The 26,074-nt window shown below is 33.0% G+C and overlaps 2 protein-coding genes across 2 annotated transcripts; one reads left to right on the forward strand and one right to left on the reverse strand.

The window, feature by feature from the left end:
- Positions 1-3,393: 3,393 nt before the first annotated feature.
- LOC124372565 (putative Ras-related protein Rab-33) lies at positions 3,394-25,755 on the reverse strand. The gene is made up of 4 exons (XM_046830966.1): positions 25,246-25,755; positions 15,710-15,829; positions 12,276-12,425; positions 3,394-3,804 (listed from the first exon to the last, which is right to left on the reverse strand). Exons 1-4 carry the CDS (start codon positions 25,468-25,470, stop codon positions 3,586-3,588), a joined length of 714 nt encoding a protein of 237 aa, XP_046686922.1. The 5' UTR covers positions 25,471-25,755; the 3' UTR covers positions 3,394-3,585.
- On the forward strand, positions 17,295-21,458 carry LOC124372566. Its single transcript, XM_046830967.1, has 3 exons — positions 17,295-17,858; positions 18,048-18,204; positions 18,885-21,458. The coding sequence occupies exons 1-3, from the start codon at positions 17,700-17,702 to the stop codon at positions 19,256-19,258; spliced, it is 690 nt and encodes a 229-aa protein (XP_046686923.1). The 5' UTR covers positions 17,295-17,699; the 3' UTR covers positions 19,259-21,458.
- Positions 25,756-26,074: the final 319 nt, after the last annotated feature.

Consider the following 26,074-nt stretch of genomic DNA (forward strand, 5'->3'; position numbering starts at 1 on the left):
TAGATTAAAAGTGAATTACGATTTGCACTTTTTGCTAAGTTCCTGTATCTTATCGTCTAACTCAGCTGCCCTTTTCCTGGCGTCGGACAAAACTTGGAATTTTTGTGCTTCCAATTCTTTTTTTTCTATTGCAGCTTGCTTCCTCTCTTTCTCAGAATTAATTTTGTCTTTCATTTCTTCTCGTTGTTTTGCCAAGTGCTCCGAGTAGTGGGCGTGGGGGAATTTTTGGCAGCATGAACTAATTCATTAGTGATTTCCATTGCCTCCAATCCTCCTGCTGCTGATACGCCGTCACAAAACTTTTCTCAACGCGACTAAACTCTCCTCCTTCAAGTTTTCAACTATACACTGTTTGTTGACAGAGAAGCCTCTTTCAACAGAAGAATTTCCGTGAGAAAGTGTCAGAATGAGTTGAATGAAAAGCTTTAAATCTTTATATCAATTCTCACAATAAGAATAAGATTGGAGTGTCGAGCTGGGGAAACAAATCTTTCATGTTGAGACATGAAAAACCAGCTGTTGTCCGAGGATGGGGGAGTGGAGTACACGATATACCCCTCCCCTTCCACTCTCATTGACAGTAGACAACAAAGGTTATTTTTACCATACATCGCTGCACCACATTACAATAATGAACCTTGTACGATATATTTTTCATCTGCATGAAATGATTAATAGCGTTAACGTAGTCGTATGGAACCCGACAAAATTATTACTTGGACGACTTCCTCGATTTGTAGTTTTGTAGTAATAAAGCTTTAACACTACAAAGTTACTTGACGTTTGTTGTTTCCTGGTTAGAAAAATGCAATGGTTTTTTTTTCTAACGTTTTTATAACATGACGTTTCATTTGTAATATTTTACTAATACATTATACAATTTAAACACACATTCACCATAAAAGATTTAAAACCGTGTACACGCGTAATATCCATGCAGCTTAGGAATCATAAAAAATATTAATGATAAGGAAAACGCATATCACTACCGTTTAATATCTAAAGAGATGAAAAATAAAATTGTTTTTCTCAAACGACCTTACTGGTAATTAAAACAGTTATATAGGCCTATAAAGTTATGGTCTCGCTGCGTTAATTGATATGTGTCGTGTAGGTTCTGCTCCTTCACATTATTATACTATTTATTTACGCAAGACCCTAAAATTAATTCAATTTTATTGTCCACCATAAATTAAAATTTTTTATAATTATTACATTGTGTTAACAGTCATTACACACAACGATATAGATATCGTACTGAATAGCATTTTTCTCATTAATATTTAAATAAAATAAGGGATTTAATAGAATGAAATTAAGTTAAAATGTAATTTAAATTCCTTACATTAGATTAAGGATTTGTATACTTTTTTTATTTTATGAAAACAATAATATAGACTATATCTGATACAATAAAACTCCAATACGAAAAGTGTTTACATTAAACGACATCTATCAAGTAATTAAATTGTGTTATTAATCTCGCGTTCAATCAGAGAATGCCTTGTTTACAGCCGCGTAGCGTAGCCAAGGCCCGGAACCTGGCGACAGACAAAGACAGGCCTCACGTAATTTGAGCCGGAAGCGTCATCTCCCACCGGCCCTTCCTTTTCCTCATTTGTTTATAAACCATATTATCAGTACAATCGCTCAGATAGCAGCACCTGTCAAACTTCGTGGTCTATCCCCTACATTGCGTGCTACTTTTTACTTTTGCAATAGTGAAGGTCAACTTTCCCATATGATCGTCTGACGACGACCCGTGTTGATTTTATTTATTCAAAAAGTTGTAGAGATTTTTCACGGTATGTAAACAAAATTCACGGCTTATTTAAGGTTTTTTCACGGTGAACGAAATTCACGGCTTATTCCCGGTTTCACGGTTTTCACGGTCGGGTGGGGACCCTGATAACACACTCTCATACCATTATAACAGCAGGGATGACATTTCTTAACAAAAATCCAAAACACCTAAAAATTAGACTAGACATTATACAGGCTAAATATTTGGTTGAATTTGTTAACGTACACTAATTTGTTACTTAATTACAAAGCATATTTTATCACTGTAATACATCATTTTGAAAAAGAATCACACTAATAGTATAAATTGTAAACCACACCAAATCGTAGTAAAAAAATGTCACAATTTTATATGACAAATGCGATTGGGTAAGTGCAATCTTACTCTAATATTTTATCTTTGGTATTTTGTTTTTAAAACAAATCAAATAGTTTAAAGTAATAATGTAAGATTTTTCTTCCAAATAATGCATAATGAACTGTTTGGAACAAAACTAAACCATTAAAAGCGTGGGTTGGCAACAAAACATTCTACTTAAAATGCAGTTTATGTTACGATATTGAGGCATGAACTTTGCTGAGGTGCTATACGAGGTGCTAAATCAGAACAGGTAATTATTGATTTATTAAATGGAATTTGGCTAAATTTATAATGGGGAGGATTAAAAACCATTCTTAATTGAATTTCCATTCTTATCTGCTTCCTTTATTCAATAAAAGTTAAAGGAATGAAATGTAATTTTTCTTAGTAATTACATGTTTGGCATAGTTCTGATTTACAACGTTTAGTATTACGTTTACTAAAGGGAACCATGATTATACAATATTTCTTGCATAGCTTATTCCAGACATTTCATACTAAGTTAAAACTCATTGTTATGGAAAAAAGTGACAAAGTCTTAGGTTTGGGTAATAATGAAATTAAGGTCACAGAAGACACAAATTAAGTATATTATAAATTATATAGTTACATAATAATTTAAACTAGCAAAAGGAGTTCAGGTACAAGATGATTTGTAATTGAAAATAATTATTCTTTGAACTGAGTACTAAAGATTGAGTATAACTAAACTATGAATTGCAGACAAATTTTCACCAAAGAAAGTATACATAATATAAAACATAACACATGTATACATAAAATTAAACATGCGCGATAAGAATCTGCCATAAAAGAAGTAGACTGAGATATTTTTTATAAACTTACAGATAAAACAGCATATTTTAACATTTGTCCAAAATATTATTCCATTCCAAATACACTTTATGATTACTAAACAAATATTCAGTTACTAGATAATTAATTAAAAATAAATTAACAGTCTTATAAAAACGATAAAATTTAAGCTTTTATGTACAAATGTTTTAACAGTAAAACATTTTCATTCATAGGATATGTGAATATAGACTGACCTAATGTGTTACGATATATTTATGGCAAAAATTTGGTTTTTAGATAATCGTGCATAAAACAAGCATCTTATCAGGTTCAAAGAGAGAGAGAGAATGGCTTGTGGTTGTAATGTCTCCCATATACTTCAATAAACAAAAAAAAGGTACACAAATTTTACAAATAAAAAGCTTATACAAAAGTATAACAGTTTAAAAAATTGTTGTTCGTTTTATAAAACGATTAAAACCTATTCCAATAGCAAACCTATCGTCACTTTCACAATTACGGTAACTAAAAACTAGTAGTGAGCAAAGTAACAAGACTTAGACTTAAGTATTAAAAAACCTCTTGACAATATTGTCATAATTTATCACAGTTTATAACAAATACTAGCAGCCGCACGGTGCCTCAGATACTTCATCCGCTTGCTTGGGAGATCTGGTGATGGAGATAACATTTGCCCTGTGGAGGTTCTCATTCAGTTCGAGAGATGCCATCATCGGAACAGGCATCATCGGCCTCTGTCTGATTAGTTTGTGGGCCAGGGTTAGAAATATCGCCTCAATCGTTCCTCCCTCGCTTTCGGACATGGCGGATGTTTCAAACAACTGAAAGCAAATTGAATCAATTTTATAAATTGATATAGCTTTGCATATCAGCACTAATCATAACAAGAACTCTGGAAAGTGAATAATGGCAGATCAAGTGCTATCATTATGGAACGGATACACACAATAACACATTTCCAGCTGTTAGTCAGAATGTTATGGTGACAGGCTCGACCAAACAACAGCCAATACGACGATGGTTTCACTTTGCATATCAAGCGTACTTAAGTGAGCCAAGGAGGTTGTTGGTGAGGGAACTGAGAGCCTGAGAACAAGCATGCCGGTGGAAATGCAGTTGCCTTTATGTTTTGACAGCAATACTAATCTAAAAATAACACTCCACATAGTTAATTTTCTCTTCTATGTGTACATTTTAATATATATAATTGCAAGTCCTCACTTAACAATCAATGTTTTTCAGACACATGAAGTTGGGGTCATATAGATCTGTACACAACTAATGATAGCATAAAAGAACAGAAGAAGAATATTTTTAACTTAGCTGAAGACCAAGCAGCTCCTAAGGCTTTACAAGCCTAACAGTATCATTTAAGGCGGCTAGTGCTAAACTGTTATTAAATATTGAAATAACTGACAAATGTAACCAGATATAGTAATAACTGTAGTAATATAGAACTATTTTATACAATAGTCTACCACACTTACGAGAAAACGTTTCTTCCCGTTACAAAAAATTCAGCTTTCAGGAAGCTGACTGACTGACACATGTCTGGGAATTATAATTAGCTATAATTACATCAACTTGTTGCACTAAACCACAATAACTAGATTATTATACCTTTTTTAATAAATACGAGTATTATATTAATCATTGTTTTTTTAATTATTTTTATTAATTCATAACCATCAGATCATTACACATCATAACTTTATGACAGGTGATTTGTCATGAAACTTAAAAGACTAAACTACATTAAAATCCTTGAAATATAGATTAAAATCAAATAACAATAAGTATAATAAATTAAACAACAATTTCAAAATATAATATATTAAAAATTATAAATTGTTATTAAAGCTATACTTTCAATAATTTTGTTTGTTGAGTTAAATAATATAATAGAACAATAAATTCAAATAGGTCAAATACAAACGATAAGTAAATTACAATAAATATAATAAATAAAACAGCAATTTAAACTTTACAAGCTATATTGAGTATGAGATATTTTCTTAAAGGTATTCTAAAAATTCTGTTATAGAGTCCTTTGCTCAAGCAACTTATGAAGATTTTTTCTGAATTTACTTTGGGCAAGTAATGTGCAGAAGATGCACAGGTAACCTGTTGTAAACTTATACCTCCACATACTGAGGCGAACGTTCAAACAAAGTTAGTCTATGCTGCGGTTTTATAACACGTTTATGTCTTGTGTTATGGCTGTGGACTGTTTGATTATCCATGAATGTGTTAAGTTTTGACTTTACTGAACATGTTTTGATCTCCAAGATATTGTAATAATAATGATTTTAAAATTTCAATTTACATAACATTATCACAGTAAATTATTTTCATCCTTCCACTAAACAATTTGGAGAGTGTGCTAACAATAGAACAATATAAATAAATTAATCAATTATATTCGTGAATTCGTAACTTGCAATTACACAGATTAATTGAGGAGGTCTATGGTAAAAGGGCCTATCTGGGCATACGCCTTTTTCCGGAGATGGACTATTTCGATTTATCATGTATCTGTTGGCAACCATGCAAAATTTTATCATTGTATCTCTATTCATTTTCAATTTATGAATCTTTTTTTATGATGATGCAATACGATGCCAGCTGCCAGTTCTGCTGTTATTCTCTTAAGTGAAAGTGATTTGACTAGGTGATGTTGTGTAGACCTGATGTAAAGTGAGGTTAGTTATATTGAACAATCTGTTGAAGACCGTGAGAAAGCAAAAAAAAATTTAGGTATTCTGGAGAAAATTATTTCAAATCATGATCTGAAGAGCCCCTGCCAAGTTAAGACATTTTGTGTTGTATTAAACTGTTGTAAGTAAGGTGAAAGGAAGTGACCAAGAAGATTTATTTCACCAGTTTTTTAAACTGCGCTTCGAAAGAATATCAAGATGCCCTTCTCTCTGGACTGATAAAATCACAAAGCGCAAGTTCTCACTTGGTAGGTACTACTAAAAAAAGAAATATTGTATGGAAATACTGTGTTAGAGTTAATGGGACTGAAACAAGTGTTTGCAGGCAGTTTCTTTTTTAAGTTATTTCAAATTTCTGAAAAAAATGACATAGAATTATTTAAAAAAAAGTATTATCTGGTGATACTTTTATTGAGAAGCATGGGACTCATAGTAATCAACCTCACAAAATTGATAATGAAATCTGGGATCTTGCAAAATCACATCTATCGATGTTTCCTAGTCGTGAGTCTCATTACACCCAGAAAAAAACAAAGAAACGTTATTTTTAAAACTCTAACCTAAGTACAAAAGTTTTGTACAACAATTTCACTGATTTCTACTACGAAAAAAACTGGTAAAGCTCTTAAACTTCATTATAAAACTTATCATCACTTCTTTCTGCACAAAATGAACTATGGTTTACGAGTCCCTCACACAGATGTTTGTAACTACTGTTTGGAATGTGTAGTGAAACTTAAGAGACTTAAAAGCAATTCCTAACGATAAATGCAAAGTACCGTATGAATTACATTGCAGAATATTTAAAGCCTTTAAGACAATGAAAGATGATTTGTTAAAAAAATGTGTAGATATTAACCAAAAGATTTTATTTTTGGAGTTTGATTATGCTCAAAATTTACCTTTACCAAAAACAAATGAAAACGGCACAGTTTTACAGACGTCTTCTTTGGGTATATTTATTTAATGTGCACTGTCATAATGATAGCAGCAGTGCTTTGTATTATTATTTAGAGACTGAGGCAAGGAAAAATCCAGAAAGTGTATGCTCATTCCTGTATGATTTTATTAAGGAAAAGGTTGAAAGTATCAGATGTGATGAGATCTATCTTTTGTCAGATAGCACAAGTGGACAAAAAAAAGGAACAAAATGATGGTAACATTCTGCAGCTGGTTAGCAACTTCGCTTGGGTTTCCAGTAACCCACATTTTTCCAGTTAGTTGTTGGCCACAGTTTTAGACAGAATGATAGGAACTTCGGAGTCTATGGGGCCAAGGTTAAAACTGAGGAGAACATCCACAATTTTCAAAAGTACATAGAAATCTTACAAGCTGCAAGGAACAACCCCAGCCCATTTATCTTGAAAAATGGTGCTCCTTTGTTAAAAAATTGGGCTACAGGATTTCAGAATGTTTTTCAGAAGCCAATAACATCCAAGAGAACGGCTTTTAAAATTATGTTATATTGTCGTCTTCGATACCCACCTTTGGGAGGAGTTACGGTGTCAACTTCATATTTTGGGGATTATTGCCCTTTTTAGTACTTTAAGAAACGTGAGGTTTCTATTGATTTCGAAACTCTTCTACCAGTTGATAACGTTAAAATTAATGCTGCTAAGGAAAAGGACATTCAAAATTTATTTAGATTTCTAAATGAGACTGACGTTAAATGGTTTGAGAACGTTTTCCAAGAGACTCATAATGGAGCAGTTTCTCTCACAGAAGAAGAAGGAAAGCTGCTATTGTGGACTATCATGCTGTTGAGGAAATAAACTAAAGCTAAGAAATTTACTTCCTAATGTAAGAATTTTAATTGTAATAAATATAATAGTTATTATAAAAATGTGTTTAAATTAATTGTTAACCATACACATTTCCTTAATGCATACAGGTAAATAGACCTAAGTTACAAAACAGGCATAAAAACAAGATAAAAACATTCTACAAATAATTTGGATCAAAAATTATAGCCTAGCCTTTTATTATGCAGTCCCCATTGGGTTAAAGATCATTAACCCTTTCCACTCGTGTGTCGGATGTCGTCCGACATTGCTATTTTTACCATTCCACTCGTATGTCGGACGCCATCCGACATTGCATTGACGTCAGCTTTACTTAATTTTTAGCCGGCCTACGATGTTTCCGATTGGTGCTGCGATCGCACAGCATTCTCAGAAACTAATAAATGATAGCTGAACTACGATTGGTCGGCTGCTGATTTATTTTTCTTTGTCATTGTAGTTACGTTTTCTAACCAATTTTCAGACGCGTTCGCATTAGTGACTCGATATATCGTTACCAACTACATCTTTTCTGTCTGATTCAGAAGTTATTGCTGAATTAGAATGAAGAGGCAAGGAACATCAAATAAACATACAAAAGCCAACAGTTTATCTGTCAGTATAACAAATATATGGGTGGCTTGGACCAAGCAGACCACTATATTGCTTCCTACAAATTTTCCCGTAAATCTCTGAAATGGTGGTGAAAGCTATTTTTCTGGATGTTGGAAGTGGCAATAGTAAATAGCTTTCTCTTGTTCAACATGAATAAACAAAACCATGGAGAAAAAACAATTCAACACAAGAATTTCAGAGAAATCCTCATCACTGAACTTGTAGGCCATGTCCGTAACCCTATGAATTTGAAGCGGGGTCGTCCTTCATCAGTAGAAAAAGAAGAAAGGCTAAACAAACCCCAGCTCAGAGGAAGAAAGGAAACACTTTACTATTGTAAAACCTGTTAAAAAAAATCCTGGTCTTCATCCTGCAGAGTGTTTTGAACGATACCATACCGTGCTAAAATATAAAACTTATTAGTGTAAGTATCAAATTTTAATAATGTATATACTTTATTGACTTCCAGTTTGCTAAAATTAGGTTTTTTACTGAAAATATGCTAAAATAAATACGAGCTGAGGGGGGGGACTGGTGAAAACATCGGAGTAGAATCGGTTAATGATAATGTTGATAACCGTTTTGTTATACTTGGAGCTGTAAATTTTTGGAATAAGGGCTTATTTTTGTAAAAAGGGCGTATAAATGTTTTTTTTTTTTTTTTTTTTAAATAATAATTTTATATTTTAAATGTTAACTTATACAAAATATCTCTTTTTGTAATATAAAAGTTGAGATTCTGAACTTTATTTTGATTGAAAGTTTTAAAGCCATAACTCCTATGTGTAAAAAAGTACAATCAAGTCAATTATTGTTTGCCTGTTTCCCAAAAGTATGGTTTCTGGTTATCAGCCCTTTTACCATAGACCTCCTTAATTGTCATCTAATCATAATAATAGTGCATCGATGACTGTCCAATTAGATTTGAATGCTGATCCAATAATAATTAATTATATTGCATTAAAGTTTGACATAAATCACACAATCTATAAACCCGCCATATGATGATCACCATAATGGACAACTAACTATGATATTGAACTTAAGTTTTCTACCGATAGCAGAAATGTGACTACAAGACATCTACATAGTACATTAATGGTAATGTTATATTGGACCGATGTTACTTACAATTTTGTGTTATATTACTAATAGCAATGCATTAAGGTGTATTTTATTTCTACAGAAAATTATTTATAATTTCCTTTTGTTTAATAGAATCTATATTTAGGTTCTTACCACTTCTTTAATTCTTCATATTAATTTATTAGGCAGACATTTTGAAATGGATACACTCTTAATACAATACAAAATCAAGTGAGGGTAGTGCAACGTGTTGGAGTAAGGACATAAGCTCTTTTTATATAATTGTTCTGACCGAGTGGTTTTGGAAATAAAAAATGTTTCTATTCTATTCTATTTAGTAATTAATCATCAACTAAGATTTTTTTTATCCCACATAAAAAATTATAACTCGCCGAATACAAGGTTGAGAACAACTAATTTTATGATAGGTTCAATTGGTAAATACATTTTTTTAAATACAAAATTATTTGACTGCCAAATCTTTAGTTCAATGAATAATTTAAAATTATAATTCTCAGATAACAGGTGAAATTTGAATGTGTGGTTCTGGATATCACTTTTGCCCTTCAGTAACAATGTAAAGCAATGTGGTAGGCAGTCAGCTATGAACCCAATACCAACTACTCTCCAAGAGTACGGGTAGGCAGGCCCTGAGGTATGGCCAGTCAGCAAGGGAATCATTTCTACAGAACAAATTATCGATGATAATGGGTAGTGTAATATATTTGGACCATGTAGGTACAATTGATTGATTATTTTTTTTCTTTCCCCTTAGACAAAAGTAGGAAAAGCAATTTTTTCCTACCTATGTGTCGGTTCAACTGTTACTATGGGCTTATGCAATGTCCGATGTATTTCACAATTGCAGTATTAAAACATTAGACAGTTTCAACAAGTTGTGAATTATTGTAAAAATAGTGTAAGTGAAGAGTAATTTATTTATACTACACCCGAAATAAAATACTGTATTCTGATAGGATTTTGTATAAACTTACTATAATTTTCCTACAGTATATATATTCTTTGTTAAAAGTTCATTCTCGATAATGCATAATATTTGGACTTGCTGGAAAATAGAAAGAATTAAGATCAGACTGACTGGTTTGGAACCCTGATTTGGTTAACTCTTTAGGGAATTGTAAGGAGATGTAGAGGGGAAATAAAAATGTTATTGTGTAAAAACACCCAAGGACTAAGCCATTCTAAGCATTCATAGACCTTCTTTGGAGATAACATTGCTCTGAATCTTACCAAATTGAGATTTCTGGGGAAATGTTAATAGCACATGGATTTCTATGAAAAGTTCAGGAGACTAGTACTGAATGGCTGTAAGGTCTGTACATTGTGTAATTAAAAAAGAAGGGTTAACTGATTACCTCTCACTTAACTGTCCAGCAATTTGAACACTTCGGCAAAAGTAAACTGGAAACGGATTTCCTCTTCCCATGGATGGAAATTAGTAGAGTTCAATGAAACTGGCAAAGGAAGCATTCAAAATACTTTTACAAGCCATAAACTCTTCAGAAAGAAAAATCTACTATATAATTTAATTTTTCTAGACTTATTTAATTATTGTTATGAAAAATGTTCTGTGTATAAATTTATTACACTGTCAAGTTCAAGCAGAGAGCAGGTGAAAAGAGTTTTCTCTGACAACTGCATGTCATGCAAAGGATAAATTGATGTGAAGTTAAAAGATTCTGGAAGGGATAAAACCTCTCCTTATCGATAAATACAACCAGGATATGGTTGTGTAGATGAAGTAATAAGTGTGTCTTTCACACTACTTACATCTGGCAGACAACCAGGAAGGTACTGGAAGGAAATATTTCTCAACCTGTTTGAACTGGTTCTCTTCAACTAATATGATCTTGATTTCCTCAACATTGACAAGCCCATTGACAGGAGACTTGCTACCTGTGAGGAACCTGGACTGTCTTCCTGGAGTCCAAATGAGGAAGGTGTGTGGTTTGTAATCAAGGGAGGTCCAGTTTCTGGAGTCCAGGTTGTAACCCTGGAGTACATTCCAAGTGCAACCACTTGCAAAATCACTTATGGAAAAACTTTTCTACACCAATGAGGGGTGTAAAAAAAGGAGGTGGCAGGAAGGCAGTAGCAGTTCCTCTGAATAAGCACAGTCGGTATTGTGTAGAAGAGTGTAAATAGTCCTTTTTGTATTTCTAAATATTCAACAACTGTATATAACTAACTATGTGTTCATATTTTATGTTCAATTATATATATGTATTTTCTTGAGTAGGTGCAACGTTTTACTAACATATTAGAAAATTCTTTATATTTCATGGACCATCAAGATTATAAAATGCAAAGTAAGGAAATATAAAATATTTTTGTTATAATCCTTATTTAATTGTGTGTAAACAATATATATGGCACGGTTTTATTAGAAAATAAGGCAACTGCATACTTTTCAATAAACGTTTAGAAATTTTAAAAAATTACCAACGCCAAGAGTGATATAGTCAACGCTTGGATGCTTAAAACATTGAATCCTAGGCCTATAATAATGGATTTACCCCATTTTATTTTTCAACCACCTAATATTCTATAAATGTGTTTTTGATATAAAATTAAGATTCTTTCAAACTAAATTTCAGATGATCTTTTATTTTAATTTCAAATGGGATCATCCTCCTCCGAATCATCCTCAGAATCTGACAGGATATCACGTATCATACGCACTGTTTGTTTGTGCACTCAATGATCACTCATTTACACAATGAACAAGAAAATATACAATAAAAACTCGTATCACTACGAAAACTATCAGAAATAAACTAAACCATCACTAAACCAACATTTACTATTCACTTTATTCAATAATAGTGGAACTTTGTTTACAAACACACTCCAGGCAACAACAAGGCTCACGTCACCGCATCAGTCAGTTACGTACCTAAGCTAAGCTATACTAGACCTATATATGGACCGAGTATAGGTCGGGCTCCGTATTTAATGTGTTTAAAAAATCTCCATCAAGTTCAACAAAAACAGTCTAAAAGGTGTTTTTTTTAAGTAACAAATTAACTCACACTACAAAAATAACCCTGTAAGTAGTACAGGAGTTTTTACCGGCATGTTGTGAGCGTCGGCAATGCGCTGAGCCAGATTGGTGTTGACGGCGACAGACTCCCTACAGTCGCACTTGTTGCCTACCAGGATCCTTGGCACCTGATTGGTCAAGTTGTGCTTCTCACACTCCTCCAGCCACAATGGCAGACTCTGCAACAGGTCAGAAATAGTTGAACTGGTAGCTAATCACTATAAATTAAACTTTTTTTTAGCGAAACAATAGCCTCCCGCTTATCTTTGTCAAAATCTGTCAGTATGAGGTCTACTTCCGTGCGAGACTGGACGATTCCTCCGTGAGCGCCCGATGTTGTATTTGTAGTGCTTGGACGAAATCTCCGTGAGCACCTTATAGTGTTTAGTTTTTATGGAGTAATAATCCTAAATGTGTGACCTGTGATGGTTTCTTTTTAAGTTTTACAATATATTTTATTTGAATTTTGTGAAATGGAGAATAAATACGAGACTTGTCAGTACAGTACCCGTGTGCTAGGGAACATTTCAGTACTGTTTATGGATAGTGAACATTGTCGTTATAAGAACCAGAAGGAAAATGTTTTGAAACTTTGTGTAGTGTTTAAACAAATTTTTAGTAAAGAGTAAATTTTGATTTTAGAGTAATAATTGACATTACAATTGTATAATATCTCAAGAATTGAGGTTAGTTGTTTTTGTAAGAAGTTAAAAACTGAGTTAATTTCCTTATATTATTACATTTTTACAATTAATTGCATTATTCCTTAAAATAAATCATGTTGTTATTATACAATAACATTTTTTTAAATTTTGAATTTCTTATTTGGAAAATTCATTAGCCTACATAAGAGAGTAATTTTATTTAATTTCTAAAAATGAATATATTTCATTGTAATTAAATCAATATGAATTTTTAAACAAATAAAAAGAGTTTAAACGACTATGATATCCATTATTCGCTAACCTGGAGGAAACCTCCGTGAGCGCCTGATGGTGTTTCTAACTTTAAGCGCCTGACGGAGGGTTAAACACAAGATTCTTGTGATGTGCAGAAACGATAGCACTGACACACCCAGGATAAAGATGCTTTATTAATTGAACTCTGGATTGGATATCATATACTTAAGGGAGCTACTTACATCCTTGCACAATTTCTGCATATGAATTAAAGGATTAAATCCCTAAACATTGAAGACTGAATTCAAATTTCATATTTAATAATTAATTCTATTTACAAAAATTTCAGATAATGGTTTATTAAACTGAGCTGAAAATTTTTTAACATTGAATTATGTAAATAATATTTCTTTATATTGATTGATCTGTATAAATCAATAATTATTGAAGGATCCGACAGTGACAAAAATAATTTAATTAATTTTTGTTGATCTTCAACAAAATGGTGTCATTGTCTGTACGAAACCTCTTGATTGAAAGGTCTTACAGACTTGCAACTTGGTATATAGGTTATCCTTGGTCAAGGAAGGACTCAAGTAAGGCTGTATGATCAATATCATGATACATGTTCAGGCAGAGCCACTGTCCAAGTGGAGAGGTAGGTCCATGTAGGATGGTTAGTCATCATATAGAGACTCAACAGAAGGTTGCAAATAATTATTAGACAGCGGATTATTTATTTACACTTCGGTTTTTCACATGATTCCCAGATTTCATTAAATTCAGGTTCACTGTAAGGAAAAGAGTTGATAATTTTTTATTTTCCACTACTACCACAATCTTCTACTAACTTCCTTAAATCACTTGACCTAACCTAGATTTGACACTGTAGGTCTAAATACATATGGGCTAAATAAAGTTTAGGAGCTAGTTACAGTTTATGACTTGACAAAAATAACATTTATCAATTAAAATGTTGATAAACGATAAGTCTTTTTACTCAAAACAATTCACGAACACTTTAGCACTGTTAAAAATGAACTACAACATTAAATAACAGTGATTTCTACATTGCACTAATAAAATTACGATATACCTAAACTTGCTAGCAATCAAACTACGCCATGATGGTGCATGAATAAAAAATATAAATTTAGTTAATGTTGGCTTATTTGAAATGTTTCCATTGATTCTTCAATGGTGTTCCTGTAAAGGATGATAAAGTGAGTTGATAGAAACAATGTCCCATCTTCATCCAACCCGCAAATATTGTTGATGAAAATATAGCTAGCAGCTAAAGAGCAGTCCATGTCACAGTTTGTTCCACTCAGGAGAGGGTACAGTACAATACAAAAATTCCTTTTTCTATAAAGTTGCAAATATCACATTGAATAGGTTTACAACACATAGTAATAAATCTTTATGTTACTACACACGATCTTAATTACAACAGTTCTAGTCCAATCATTGTTAAATATTAAAATAGTACAGTGTATATTATCATAGTACAAAATATACTTTTAGTCGGCTGAACAGGCGCGTTAGAATGGCATCTATTCATCGCCCTTACTGTTGATGCGGTAATATGCTTTGCAAGTGTTATAGAGTTGTATTGAGTACTGTACTTAAGCTATTCTTTCCATCATATTCTAATATACCCAGCCCATATCCTGTTATATCTTATTTATGCCTACAACATCCTAACCAGAAAAAATATATGGATTTTATGACAAAATAACACACTGACTGACTGTCACACATTTTACAACCTACACTATCTGTGGGGCAACCGCCCATCCCGAGAGCTGACTGGCCTACCTGGAAACTATTCACTATACCCAAGAGTCTACCACCCTACCCGAGGTAACAATTTACAGGTAGTTAAAATAAGGGTACTGGTTGGGCTACTACTTTTAATAACTGCTATGATGAAATAAACAGTTGTCTTGGACCAAAAAAGTATAATTTTGGAGGAAAGTTGAATTCTGAAGTCCAAGACACAAAGTTGTCTTATGTACAAAGGTTATATAATGAACCTGTAATGCCAAACATTCACAACAAAAAGTAAAGCACCCAAAACAAAAAACATTTTGGTCTCTTTTTTATACAAAGGTTGAGAAACTTTGTTACCAATATCAGAAATGATGAGCAGTGAAAAAATGTCCATATTTTACAAAAAAAAGAGTACTCTCCGAACTAGAACATGGAAATTGTCTATCAAGAAAAAAAATCCTGATTTTCAACAAACTCTTGCATTCTTCCAAGCATTTAAGATATTCATGCATGAACACAGTATTTTATGCCAAAACTTGAAATGTTAATACCAACAAAAAGGTGATACACATCAGACATGATTCACATAGAGTACAAAACTTTATATAGCATGTGAACATTTCAATAATAAACCAAATAAATTTTTGTTCTAAACAGAAATTATTTTCATTAAAATTAATTTGCACATGACTATAGTATTAAAATAATAGGTTGTTTCAAAACATAATTTTCAAGAAATCCGATCCTCATTTATTCCGTATATGGTCAACATTAGGAAACTAGTAGACTACCTGAAAAGTAGATAGTTTGGTGACATCATAAACGATGACCACAGCATGAGCATTCCTGTAGTAATGGTGGACCATGGATTTGCGAAAGCGCTCTTGACCGGCAGTGTCCCATAGCTGCAACTGTGATAAAACATTTAACTAAATACACAAACAATTGAAAGTTAATAATTGTATACCACACATTGTGAGTTAACAATGCCATTTTGTATTTGGGTCTAAAGTAATAAATAGCCTACTTAGAGTGAGCAACTATGACTAAAACACTTTTGGAAACTATCAAACAAAGAGTGCTAAGGTTAGATAAAAGTTAAAAAAGATACAAATTTTTAAAAGTTTGTGAAGAAATAAATTTACTATCAATCAGAAATCACAGGAAAAACAGCAATTTGAATTACTTGTTTACAAGCAATAAACAAGAATATTTATATTAAAATAACAATTTTAAATGTAATCAGCATTTTGTCTAGCCTACAGCAATACAAAAAAGAATATTTCTTTTCAGTTGTAGTATTTTATTTTCATTAAGACATCAGAGCTAATAACAAAAAGCAATGACATTATTTGGATGCCACAAATTTTAATGGGAAAAAATACTTGTAATTTGATTTTTAGCTTTAATTTTTACGTAATAAAAACAATAAAATCTACTGATAAAAACATAGATTGTAATCTCCCTTTCCAGTAGTAAAAAAACATTGCAATTACTTCTTTGTAATAAGTGAGTGGGCCAAAGCAACACGTGCATATGCTTCACCAGGTCTGGCTGCTACACCTTCTTGCATTTTGCTTCACCAGGACTTCAGTTAACGTAAATATTTAGAATTTTCCTTGTAAGACAAAGGTGTATTGATTGTATAAAATAAAAATATGGTGGTAGCGTACCTATAAAAAATAGTTGTACTGAAAAAATTAAACTCCCTCCAAAATAAATATAATATTCCAAATTTATTCTGGTTTTAGAAAAAAATATAATTTAGTCTATTTTGAAAAAATGTACATAGTACAAAAATTAGAAATAATACTATATGATCATAAGGTACTTTGGGATTATACCGACCACACCAGTATGAAGAACACAAAAATATAAATTTATAGAAACAAACATGATAGAACGAAAAAAACAACTCTTTAATTACAAAATTACAAACTTACAAGCATTTCCAGGTATTGTTGTCACGGTTATCTTATCTTTCTCGTGAATCCCGATTACGGCAGCAGGCCGCGCAGCATCACATGATTTGCACAGTACATAATTGCCTTTCCATTACAATTCAATTTATATTTCTGATCAGACCCTCTAGAATTTGATATTTTACTGATAGGTACTATCTCGAGGGATGTTTTTCTTTCGTTGACATCAGCGTGGGGCAGAAGGTGCTGCCGAAGCCCGTGCTGATGGCCGGAGGCACTCGCATTTTGGGTGGCGGAGTGTGATCAAGAATAAAAACAAGTTTTGAGGTGTTTTTTTCAATAAAGAGTTTAGTTTTAGTTTGGTAATGTTTGTTTTTATTGAATTTTTGTGTTTGGAGAAATGTAGAGGTAAAACCTGTACCTCAGAACCATATGAGCCTAAGTCCAAAAATTTCTTATTTTTTAGGTTATTGCACGTATGTTCTTAAAATTTCATTTTACATCCAGCCATACCATCGTAACTCCGCTAAAAATTCTATTTTTATGATTTATCAAAGGTTATATGAGTCTAAGTCCTGAGGTATATCAGAACCAGACAAACTTAACTCCACCTATGATGTTATGGTTCTGAACATTGAGCATTTCAGCAAAAACCTAAGTCCACAAAATGGACTTGCCATTGTCTGGCCCTAGCCACTATACTCATTTAGTCTCAAGTCCTGTTTTCTGAACAGCTGATGACTGTCAATAATACTGTTGATATTGCTGCTGCCTGCTATTAGAGAGATTATTGAGGTTAGGACTGAGCTGTACTAATCAAAGTTTTATTCTACTTTTAACAAAACGTTTTGGTATTAATATGGAAAGTAGGGGAAAGTTTATACTTTCCAAATTGAAAAACCTTAATACGTTCACTGAAGATAATCTGAAACCTGAAACTAATGATTGTCCTAGCAATCAATCAGTAGAAGTTCCACGAAGAAATTCCACTCCTTCACCGACTTTAACCGAATTAAAAGTAAGTATTTTTTAAATATGTTTACAAGCTAACAATATGTAAAACTTAAAGTAAAATTCGAATTTTATACTCAGACCTCAAGGAACAATTTTTATTATTATTATTATTATTAGCCTAGGTTTAGAACATTGTTGTGCCAATAGGAGAAGTAGGCCTAAGTGTATGTTTGATTTTCAATTTTATTTCTAGGTATTGAATCCAGATTGCACATCCATCCTCGTTTTACCTGACAATGACTCAACCCAATGGAATTTTAACATGCATGAAAGTGAAAATATCCAAGTTGAAAGAGAAACTAGTAAAGACGTACATCTTCTTAATTTCATTTCAACTCCAGTAGAACCAGGTGAGATTAGTAGGTACATAATACTCTAGGCTCAGTTTAAATCAATTTCAGTAAATTTATGGTTGTTATAAAAATCTTTTTTGTGTAAATTACTGTTATGTTTAACCATTTAACCATATTGTAGCAGGTATTTACTCGGGGGCTTTAGCCTACCCTAGCAATAATTTAGGTTCCATTTCAATCGTGTTAAGCTGGGCCTAGACCTAGTACATTGTCATTAGACTGTAAATGCTGTAGTCGGTAGGGACAGAGAGCATTAATTTCATACGATAATAGTTATATTCTTAGGGGTTCTTTGTCTTTCCGACTTGTTATTCTACCTAATTTAACATTCTACATGTTTAACAGAAATTATACTTCAATATGAAAAACTTCGTGAGTGACGAGTAAATTACACATAATTACCAAAAACATGATAAAAATTCAATAGAAATCCACTTTTTAACGATATAATATTTTTTATATCCACATTCTTTGTGTAGGCTATCTATATAATGAACTAATCAATGTTTTGGCGGAACATCAATTTAAAAAATTAAAATAAATTGGACAAAACCGAGTGAATTTCTCTATTTCTTGAAGGCTGGGAACACTTGTAGGAAAGAAAGCTCTATGTTATTAAAAGCAAAACACTTAAATAAAATTAAATATTCAAAATATCTTAACAATTTATTTTTCAGAGTCAAATGAATGGGAGCTAGAGACGATAACACAAGTGACAAACATGGAACAAGAATCTGGAGCATCGACAACACTGGAAGATTTAGATGATGCGCTATCTTCTGTGAGCGACCTATTTGAGAATGACATCGATGATCCAACATACACTCCACCTTCAGGTTCAGAGAGTGATTCAACTTTAAGTAACGATTTAGAACAAGTACAAAGTCAATCTGTAAGTACAAATACTACAGCAAATAATAATAATATAATACCTCTGGTACCATACACCGATTCAGATGACACGGAGAGCGAGTTACCGATAGTTACTCAACCTAAAAATAAAGGAAGAAAAAGAATAAGGAATGAAAAAAAGTGGAAAAAAAAACATTAGAAAGCAGGGACGAATTTCTGGAAAAGAGCATGTCAACTCTAAAGGAGATATTGTAAAAGAAAGAACTTTAAGACCTCCTTGTAAAACTACTTGTCGCTTGAAATGCTCTCAGCGCATAAGTCATGCACAAAGAGTACACATTCATTCTGACTATTATAATAGTGAAAGAAACTTAAGTTCTAAACGCCAGTATATAGTTTCTTGTATTACAACCAAGCCAATAGCCAGGTCACGACAAAGAGATGGTTCTAGAAATAGTAGAAAAAACAGCCATACTTATTTTCTCAAATGGGATAACAATTTTGAAAAAGTTTGCAAACAATTTTTCTTGAACACACTAGTAATATCAGAAACATTTGTTAAGTTTGCTCTCTTAAAAACCCAAAGTACTGGTATGGTTGAACCAGACCATCGTGGCAAACATGTACCAGGAAACAAAATACCAGAGACAGCAAAGGATATCATAAGAAACCACATATCAAAATATCCAGCATATGAAAGTCACTATAGTAGGGAAAGGACAAACAAAAAATACTTGGGTAATGATTTAAACATTTCCATAATGTATACCATGTATGAAAATGAATGTAAAGAAAAAAATATCAAACCCGAAAAGAAATGGTTATTTTCAGAAATTTTCAATAGAGAATACAATTTGTCATTTCATTTGCCAGACAATGACACATGTGATTTTTGTGACAGAATTGATTGCCAATTAAAGAATGCAAACGGTGAGCAAAAAGAAAACCTTCAAGCAGAAAAGCAGAAGCATCTAGATGAAGCAGCACGTAGATACCATTTGAAAAAAGAAGATAAGCTTTTGGGACAAGGAAATGAAAAATTTAAAGTTGTTATGGCAGACCTACAGAAGTGTCTTCCTACTCCAGCTCTCACAAACTGTCAAAGCTTCTACTTGAGAAAGCTCTGGACTCTAAACTACACCATTGACGACAGTAGTGGAAAGAAAACGTGGTGCATGATTTGGAATGAGACCACTGCAGGTAGAGGTGGAAGTGAGATGGCTTCTTGTTTGTTTACCTGGGCAAATGAAGAGCTCAATAAAAGCAGCATTGACACTCTGACTGTTTGGACCGATAACTGCAGCGGTCAAAATAGAAATATTAATATGATTTTTATGTACATTTGGATTTTGAAAACTCTACCCAACATTAATGAAATAAACCACAAATTTTTATTAGCTGGGCATACACATATGGAGGTAGATGGTAAACATGGATTAATAGAAAGAGCAAAAAAGCATCTTAAAACTAACACAATATTTACTACTAATGATTGGGCGAACTTCATCGCATCTTGTAGCAATAAAAACCCATTCATTGTAAAGAAAATGTCTCTTGAACACTTTCTTGATTTTCTTTCGCTTACTAATAAAGATGGACCATTAATAAACAGGAAAAAAAATACTATTGGAGAACCTTTCCTCATTTCCAACACAGTTTGGTTACAGGTTCGAAGAGAAGAACTTGGTATACTGTACTATAAAACAAGCTTTGATGATGTTGATTTTAAAAGTGTGGATTTGAGAAGAAATAAGAGAAAAGAAACAATCATGCCTGAATCAGTTCCGAAACTAAGATCTGAGAAGAGGAAAATAAGTAATGAAAAATTCAGAGATTTAATGACAATCCTCCAGTGGGTCCCTGAAGAATACAAGGCTTACTTTGAGAACCTTCCACATGGGGCTAGTGAAAATGACTTTCCAGATATCAGTTCAACATTATTAGATTAATTCTTACCTTATATTTATAGTTTTTATAAGCAGTGTAATAGTGTTTTATTGACGAAACAATGTATATTAGTTGCTAATGGAAATACAATGCTTAAGTCCAAATAGCATTAAAACAAATGTTTTTGATTTTAGAAAAAAACAACTTTCCAGATGCCATTACAACATTGTTAGATAATATATTTTATTAGCATTGTAATAGTGTTTTTATTGACTAAACCATGTATATTGGTTGCTAATGGATACACTTAATTTGGTTGCTTAAGTCCAAGTAGCAATATAACATATGTTTTTGATTAGAGCCAAAATATCGTAAGTCCATTTTTAATGTAACAAAAAAATAATTACATAAAAATACTAAAGCAGTTTAATGCTTCTATAAACATAAGTAAGTTAACTTGTGAAGTAGAAACTAAACACAGTTCATAATTTTATAATAAAGAATAAACACAACTGTTCGTAGTTTTTATGCTCTCCTGTACAATCTACTAAATGTGACTTAGGCCCATATAGTTCTGAGGTACAGAAACATGGAAGTACAACAAAGCGACGCACCAGCTGAACGGGCGGCGAGACTCTGCAATCACCTCTGCAATCACGTTATCTACTAGACCGCTCGACTTTGACCTCTGTCTGAGGATGAGGAGGGGTTTGCGATAAGACAATTCCTGTTTTATATTGACGAAATATTGTTCTACGCTAATCTAGTAATAAGTAGAAGCAAAATGTCAAATAACGATTCATGTCTGGGTGTGTGGTCGGTATAATCCCAAAGTACTGATCATAATTTATCATTAAGGAATCATAAATAGTTTCAGGTTACTATCACTAATACCACAGTTAGCATAAAAGACCACAAGATATCACATTATTCAGTTGTTCATCATAGTTCCAAAGGTATATAAATCATAGTATGCATGGCTAGAAGTGACAAGAGCAAGCGATGCTAATTGCTATTCAAAGGAATATCCGTTGATTGCCAGTATGAGAATTAACTAACATTTTAACCCTTAAAGCGCTAATTTAAATTACTGTCAAACGCTAAGACATAAAAAGTATTTTTTTTTTTTAATTTCCCAATGCTAATTTTTGTTTCATATTCCTTGGTATTACCTTTATAAGAAAAAATAATAAACATGTAATATTACATATTTTTGAGAATTTTATATGCACAAAAACATTTGAAATTTTGAATAAACTGCATTGCAGGATAATGTACATAGGAACACTATTTGACAGATTACATTACATTTATACAGGTTATTTATAATGAGTAAATTGTAACTGAAGTTTCTGTATAATTAGTACATAAAATTAAATAAGTTCAGTATAAGATTTTGAAATGTAATAACATGAAATTCACACAAACTTATTTATACGATAGCCTACAAGGGAAATGAAACAAATATTGTACTTATAAACCTTATTTATTTAGAATAAATAAACTGGACTTGTATGGTGAAACTGGTATAAAATACAAAACAAATAATTGAAAAAATATTACACATAATATACCAAAAACACCATCACACACATAGTTAAACAGCTGAATGAAACGAACGCGTCTGTAGGCGTATGCCGCGTCACAGGCCATACAAAAAATGGCGGCGATTGTTTTCAACACTAGTAGATACCGTTACAAACGTCCACCAAGGGTGACAAAGCGTTTTGTCTAGTCCCGACAGTCCAAAGGAACATTGACCTGCTCTCTTACGGAAGTTTTAACAACTAATTCTTCGCCATTTCAAAATTAAAGCTTTTGCGTTTGTAGACGTTATCCGCGTTTAAAGCATCGGCAGTTCCGCGTCTTTAGGCGTTAGCCGCGTTGGAAGGGTTAAAAAGTAGCCTACCAACTATTAATTATTGCAGATTCTAGGTTCGGATAGTATTTACTTTAATCATATTACTTAAAACAATCTAAGACCACTTTTAAAAGTTTCATAAAAAATATACTTTTATTTCCAGAAAGAAAATTTAATTTCTACTGTGGTGCTAGTCAGTGACGTTTTTCAGCATATTCAATGTAAAAGTTATGTTATAGTTATAAGTGCACTTAAAATATACTGCTTCTTATTGTGTCAGAATGGGCAGACAAGACGTTGTGTGTTGTTTTATTTTACTTTGTAGTCTATTTAATTGAAATTGTTTTACATTTATACAGAAACGGCCATTGCTCTGGTATGTAGATTAATATGGGTAGGTGAGTTTGTAATATTTTTAGCTCTTAGGTGGTAGTGATCAGCCTTCGGGTTTTCTTTCTTTATATTACCAATAGGTACTATATTGGGGATTTTTTTCAATTGGTGCCATCAGTGCCGGCCATCAGCTGCAGTCAGTGCTGATGGCCGGAGGCATTATTATTAGCCCATTCAACTATTAGTGCCTTTTAAAAAATGTTTTAAAATGGCTGCAGTATAATAAGCAGCCACTACCAAAACAAGATCAGGGTACCAAATTATGGATTAGTACGAGGCGTGTTCAGAAAGTAAGTACCGTTTCAACTACTGCCGCTGTAGTTCGGTGTTCCACGCATGCGCACTAATTGTCCTTGTTTACTGGCTTTCGACTCACGCCATTTTAGTTGTTCAACGTTGTTTTCAGTTTTCTCTGAATGTTTAAAATGTTGAAGAAAATTAGTGATCCCGCCGATTGTGAAATTCGTTTTGTAATAAGATTTTTTTAAAGCAAGGAATGTGAAACCGGCTGAAATTTATCGTCAACTTCCAGATGTTTACTGGGAAGACGTGATGAGTGAAGGAATGGTGAGAAAGTGGGTTAGAATGTTCAATGAGGGTCGAACAAATGTGCATGAGAATCGGAGCAGTTGGTCTTCTCTCGTCACTGATGATCTGGTAAGGGTAGTTGATGAAAAATCCAAGAGAACAGACGATTCACAGAGACAACGCTATCTGATGATTTCCAACAAATTTCATGCACTCTTTTGTACGAAATTATTACAGGCTGCTTAGTTTATCGCAAGGAGTTTTTCCAATGGGTTCCAAAAATGCTCACTGACGTGCACAAAACCAAGAGACTCGGAAGTGCTTTGACTTTTCTCACACAGTACAGTGTTGATGGTAAGAATTTTTTTTAACAAAATTGTGACGGGTGATGAACTTAGGTTCGCATGTCACACCCCAATCCAAATAGCAGTCAATGGCATGGCGACATATTTGGCGCAATCCCCGAAGAAACAAAAATTCAAGACGACAATGACTGCACAAAAAAAATCATGTGCACTGTCTTTTGAGATCGGAAAAAAGGTGTTTTGCTGATTGATTTTTTCCAAGGAGGTGAAATCACAAATGCGGCAAGGTATTGCGAAACCTTAAGAAAACTAAGATGGGCAATTCAAAACAAACGGAGAGGAATGTTCAGTAACGGAATTGTGTTACTCCATGACAATGCTTGGCCCCATACAGCTGGTGACACTCAAACATTGGTTCGACAATTTCGTTGGGAGCAGTTCGATCACCCAGACTTGGCACCATGTGAGGTGCTTGTTTCCAGCACATGAAGCACAAGCTAGGTGGCCAACGCTTTGAAACCGACGATGAAGTGACAATTGCCGGGAAACTTCTACGAAGAGGGTATAGAAAAATTGATCACTGACAAATAGATGGTAACTAGCCTACTTATTACCCTGCTGCCAAAACAATTTTGGCCTTTCGGAAATTTAATTAGGCTATCTGTTATTTTTTTAAATATCATTTTCCTTCTGAAAAAACAACAAATTTGTGAAGTGGCTGAACTAAACATGGTATTATACGGAGGCCACTCTGTCCACCTACTAAGTTGCTTGTTATTACGCGATATAGGCCTAAGTTGGTAAATAGAAACACTCATGAGCTTGAATTTAGGTACTACATCAAGGGATGTTTTAATTCTTCCACCAAAAGTGCGGGGTGGGTGGCGCTAAAGCCCACACTAATGGCCAAGGGCATTTCAGATTGTTACTGTTACAACTTCAGATCACATTAGATGATCTGGCACATCGGCCATCAGTGCAAACTTCGGTGGCCTGAACTTCTGAAGAAAAAAGGAAGACATTCCTCTAGATAGCCTAGTACCCAAGTAACATAAGCACTGTAGAGATAATCTTTAAAACTACTTTTACTGCATAACAAGTAGGGCTTAGATAGGCATCGAATAGCCACCACATAAAACTAAATTACCGGAAACACTTACCCTAGGTACTGTTAGGCTTATGTAAAGAGACAATAAACCTTGAAAAGCTTACCTTTATTTCTTCACCTCCTATGTTGACAACCCTCTCTCGAAAATCAACACCAATTGTAGCTTCTGGTTTCTCAAGATATTTTCCTTCACAAAATCTATAAGTTAAACAAGTTTTACCCACATTGGAATCTCCAACTACTATTATTTTGAATACTTTTTTATCTTTTCTAAAAGTTGCAACAGTATTATTTTTGGATGCTTCCATTATGCATTTACACATGGACATCCATATTTTAAAATTGAATCACAGTAATAATAAAATTCTTGTAAGTTATGAGGTAATAAAATGGTATAAGGTATAAAGTGACTACTAAATGGCCGTTGAAAAAACACGATCAAAATGGTGTTTCCCACAAGGCCTAGATTCAAAATACTACAGCCTTATCTTTCAAAGAAGATAGTGTTTATCCTCTTCCAATTTGTCTACACTGCCTATAAAACGTCATCGATAAGCCTATTTATACTTTCACCACGTACATTTACCCCACCACCACTTTAATTCTTAAGCTCCCCAGCTTATCATCATCAGAGATTTGACTCAACTCTCAACGTCTCAACTCTAGTTGGATGACTAATTTGACATTGACAAACACAAAAAAAAACTTAAACCATAGACCAACAACAACTAGGCTACGAACTCCATCCAAACTTTTAATCATGTTTTCATATAGAATTAAAAATAATAATTTCAAACTTGATTAATAAAAATTGTGTTCTATTTTACAAATGGTTATAATGCAAGATAATAATGATGGTTGTATGGCTATAAAGGCTAAAATGTCTATCTCAATTATAGATGGGTGGCATATAAAAAGGAAATTAAAATACCT

The sequence above is a fragment of the Homalodisca vitripennis genome, unplaced genomic scaffold (assembly GCF_021130785.1).
Source record: "Homalodisca vitripennis isolate AUS2020 unplaced genomic scaffold, UT_GWSS_2.1 ScUCBcl_3487;HRSCAF=9046, whole genome shotgun sequence".
Lineage (NCBI taxonomy): Eukaryota > Metazoa > Arthropoda > Insecta > Hemiptera > Cicadellidae > Homalodisca > Homalodisca vitripennis.

Bases quoted from the DNA above. Each gene is read 5' to 3' on its own strand.
- LOC124372566 (XM_046830967.1), top strand. From the start codon at position 17,700: ATGGAAAGTAGGGGAAAGTTTATACTTTCCAAATTGAAAAACCTTAAT. The intron at 17,859-18,047 runs GTAAGTATTTTT...TTTTATTTCTAG, and splicing joins CGACTTTAACCGAATTAAAA to GTATTGAATCCAGATTGCAC. The intron at 18,205-18,884 runs GTGAGATTAGTA...TTTATTTTTCAG, and splicing joins TTCAACTCCAGTAGAACCAG to AGTCAAATGAATGGGAGCTA.
- LOC124372565 (XM_046830966.1), bottom strand. From the start codon at position 25,470: ATGTCCATGTGTAAATGCATAATGGAAGCATCCAAAAATAATACTGTT. The intron at 15,830-25,245 runs GTAAGCTTTTCA...GTTTTATCACAG, and splicing joins TAGGAGGTGAAGAAATAAAG to TTGCAGCTATGGGACACTGC. The intron at 12,426-15,709 runs GTAGTCTACTAG...GACCTGTTGCAG, and splicing joins CCAAACTATCTACTTTTCAG to AGTCTGCCATTGTGGCTGGA.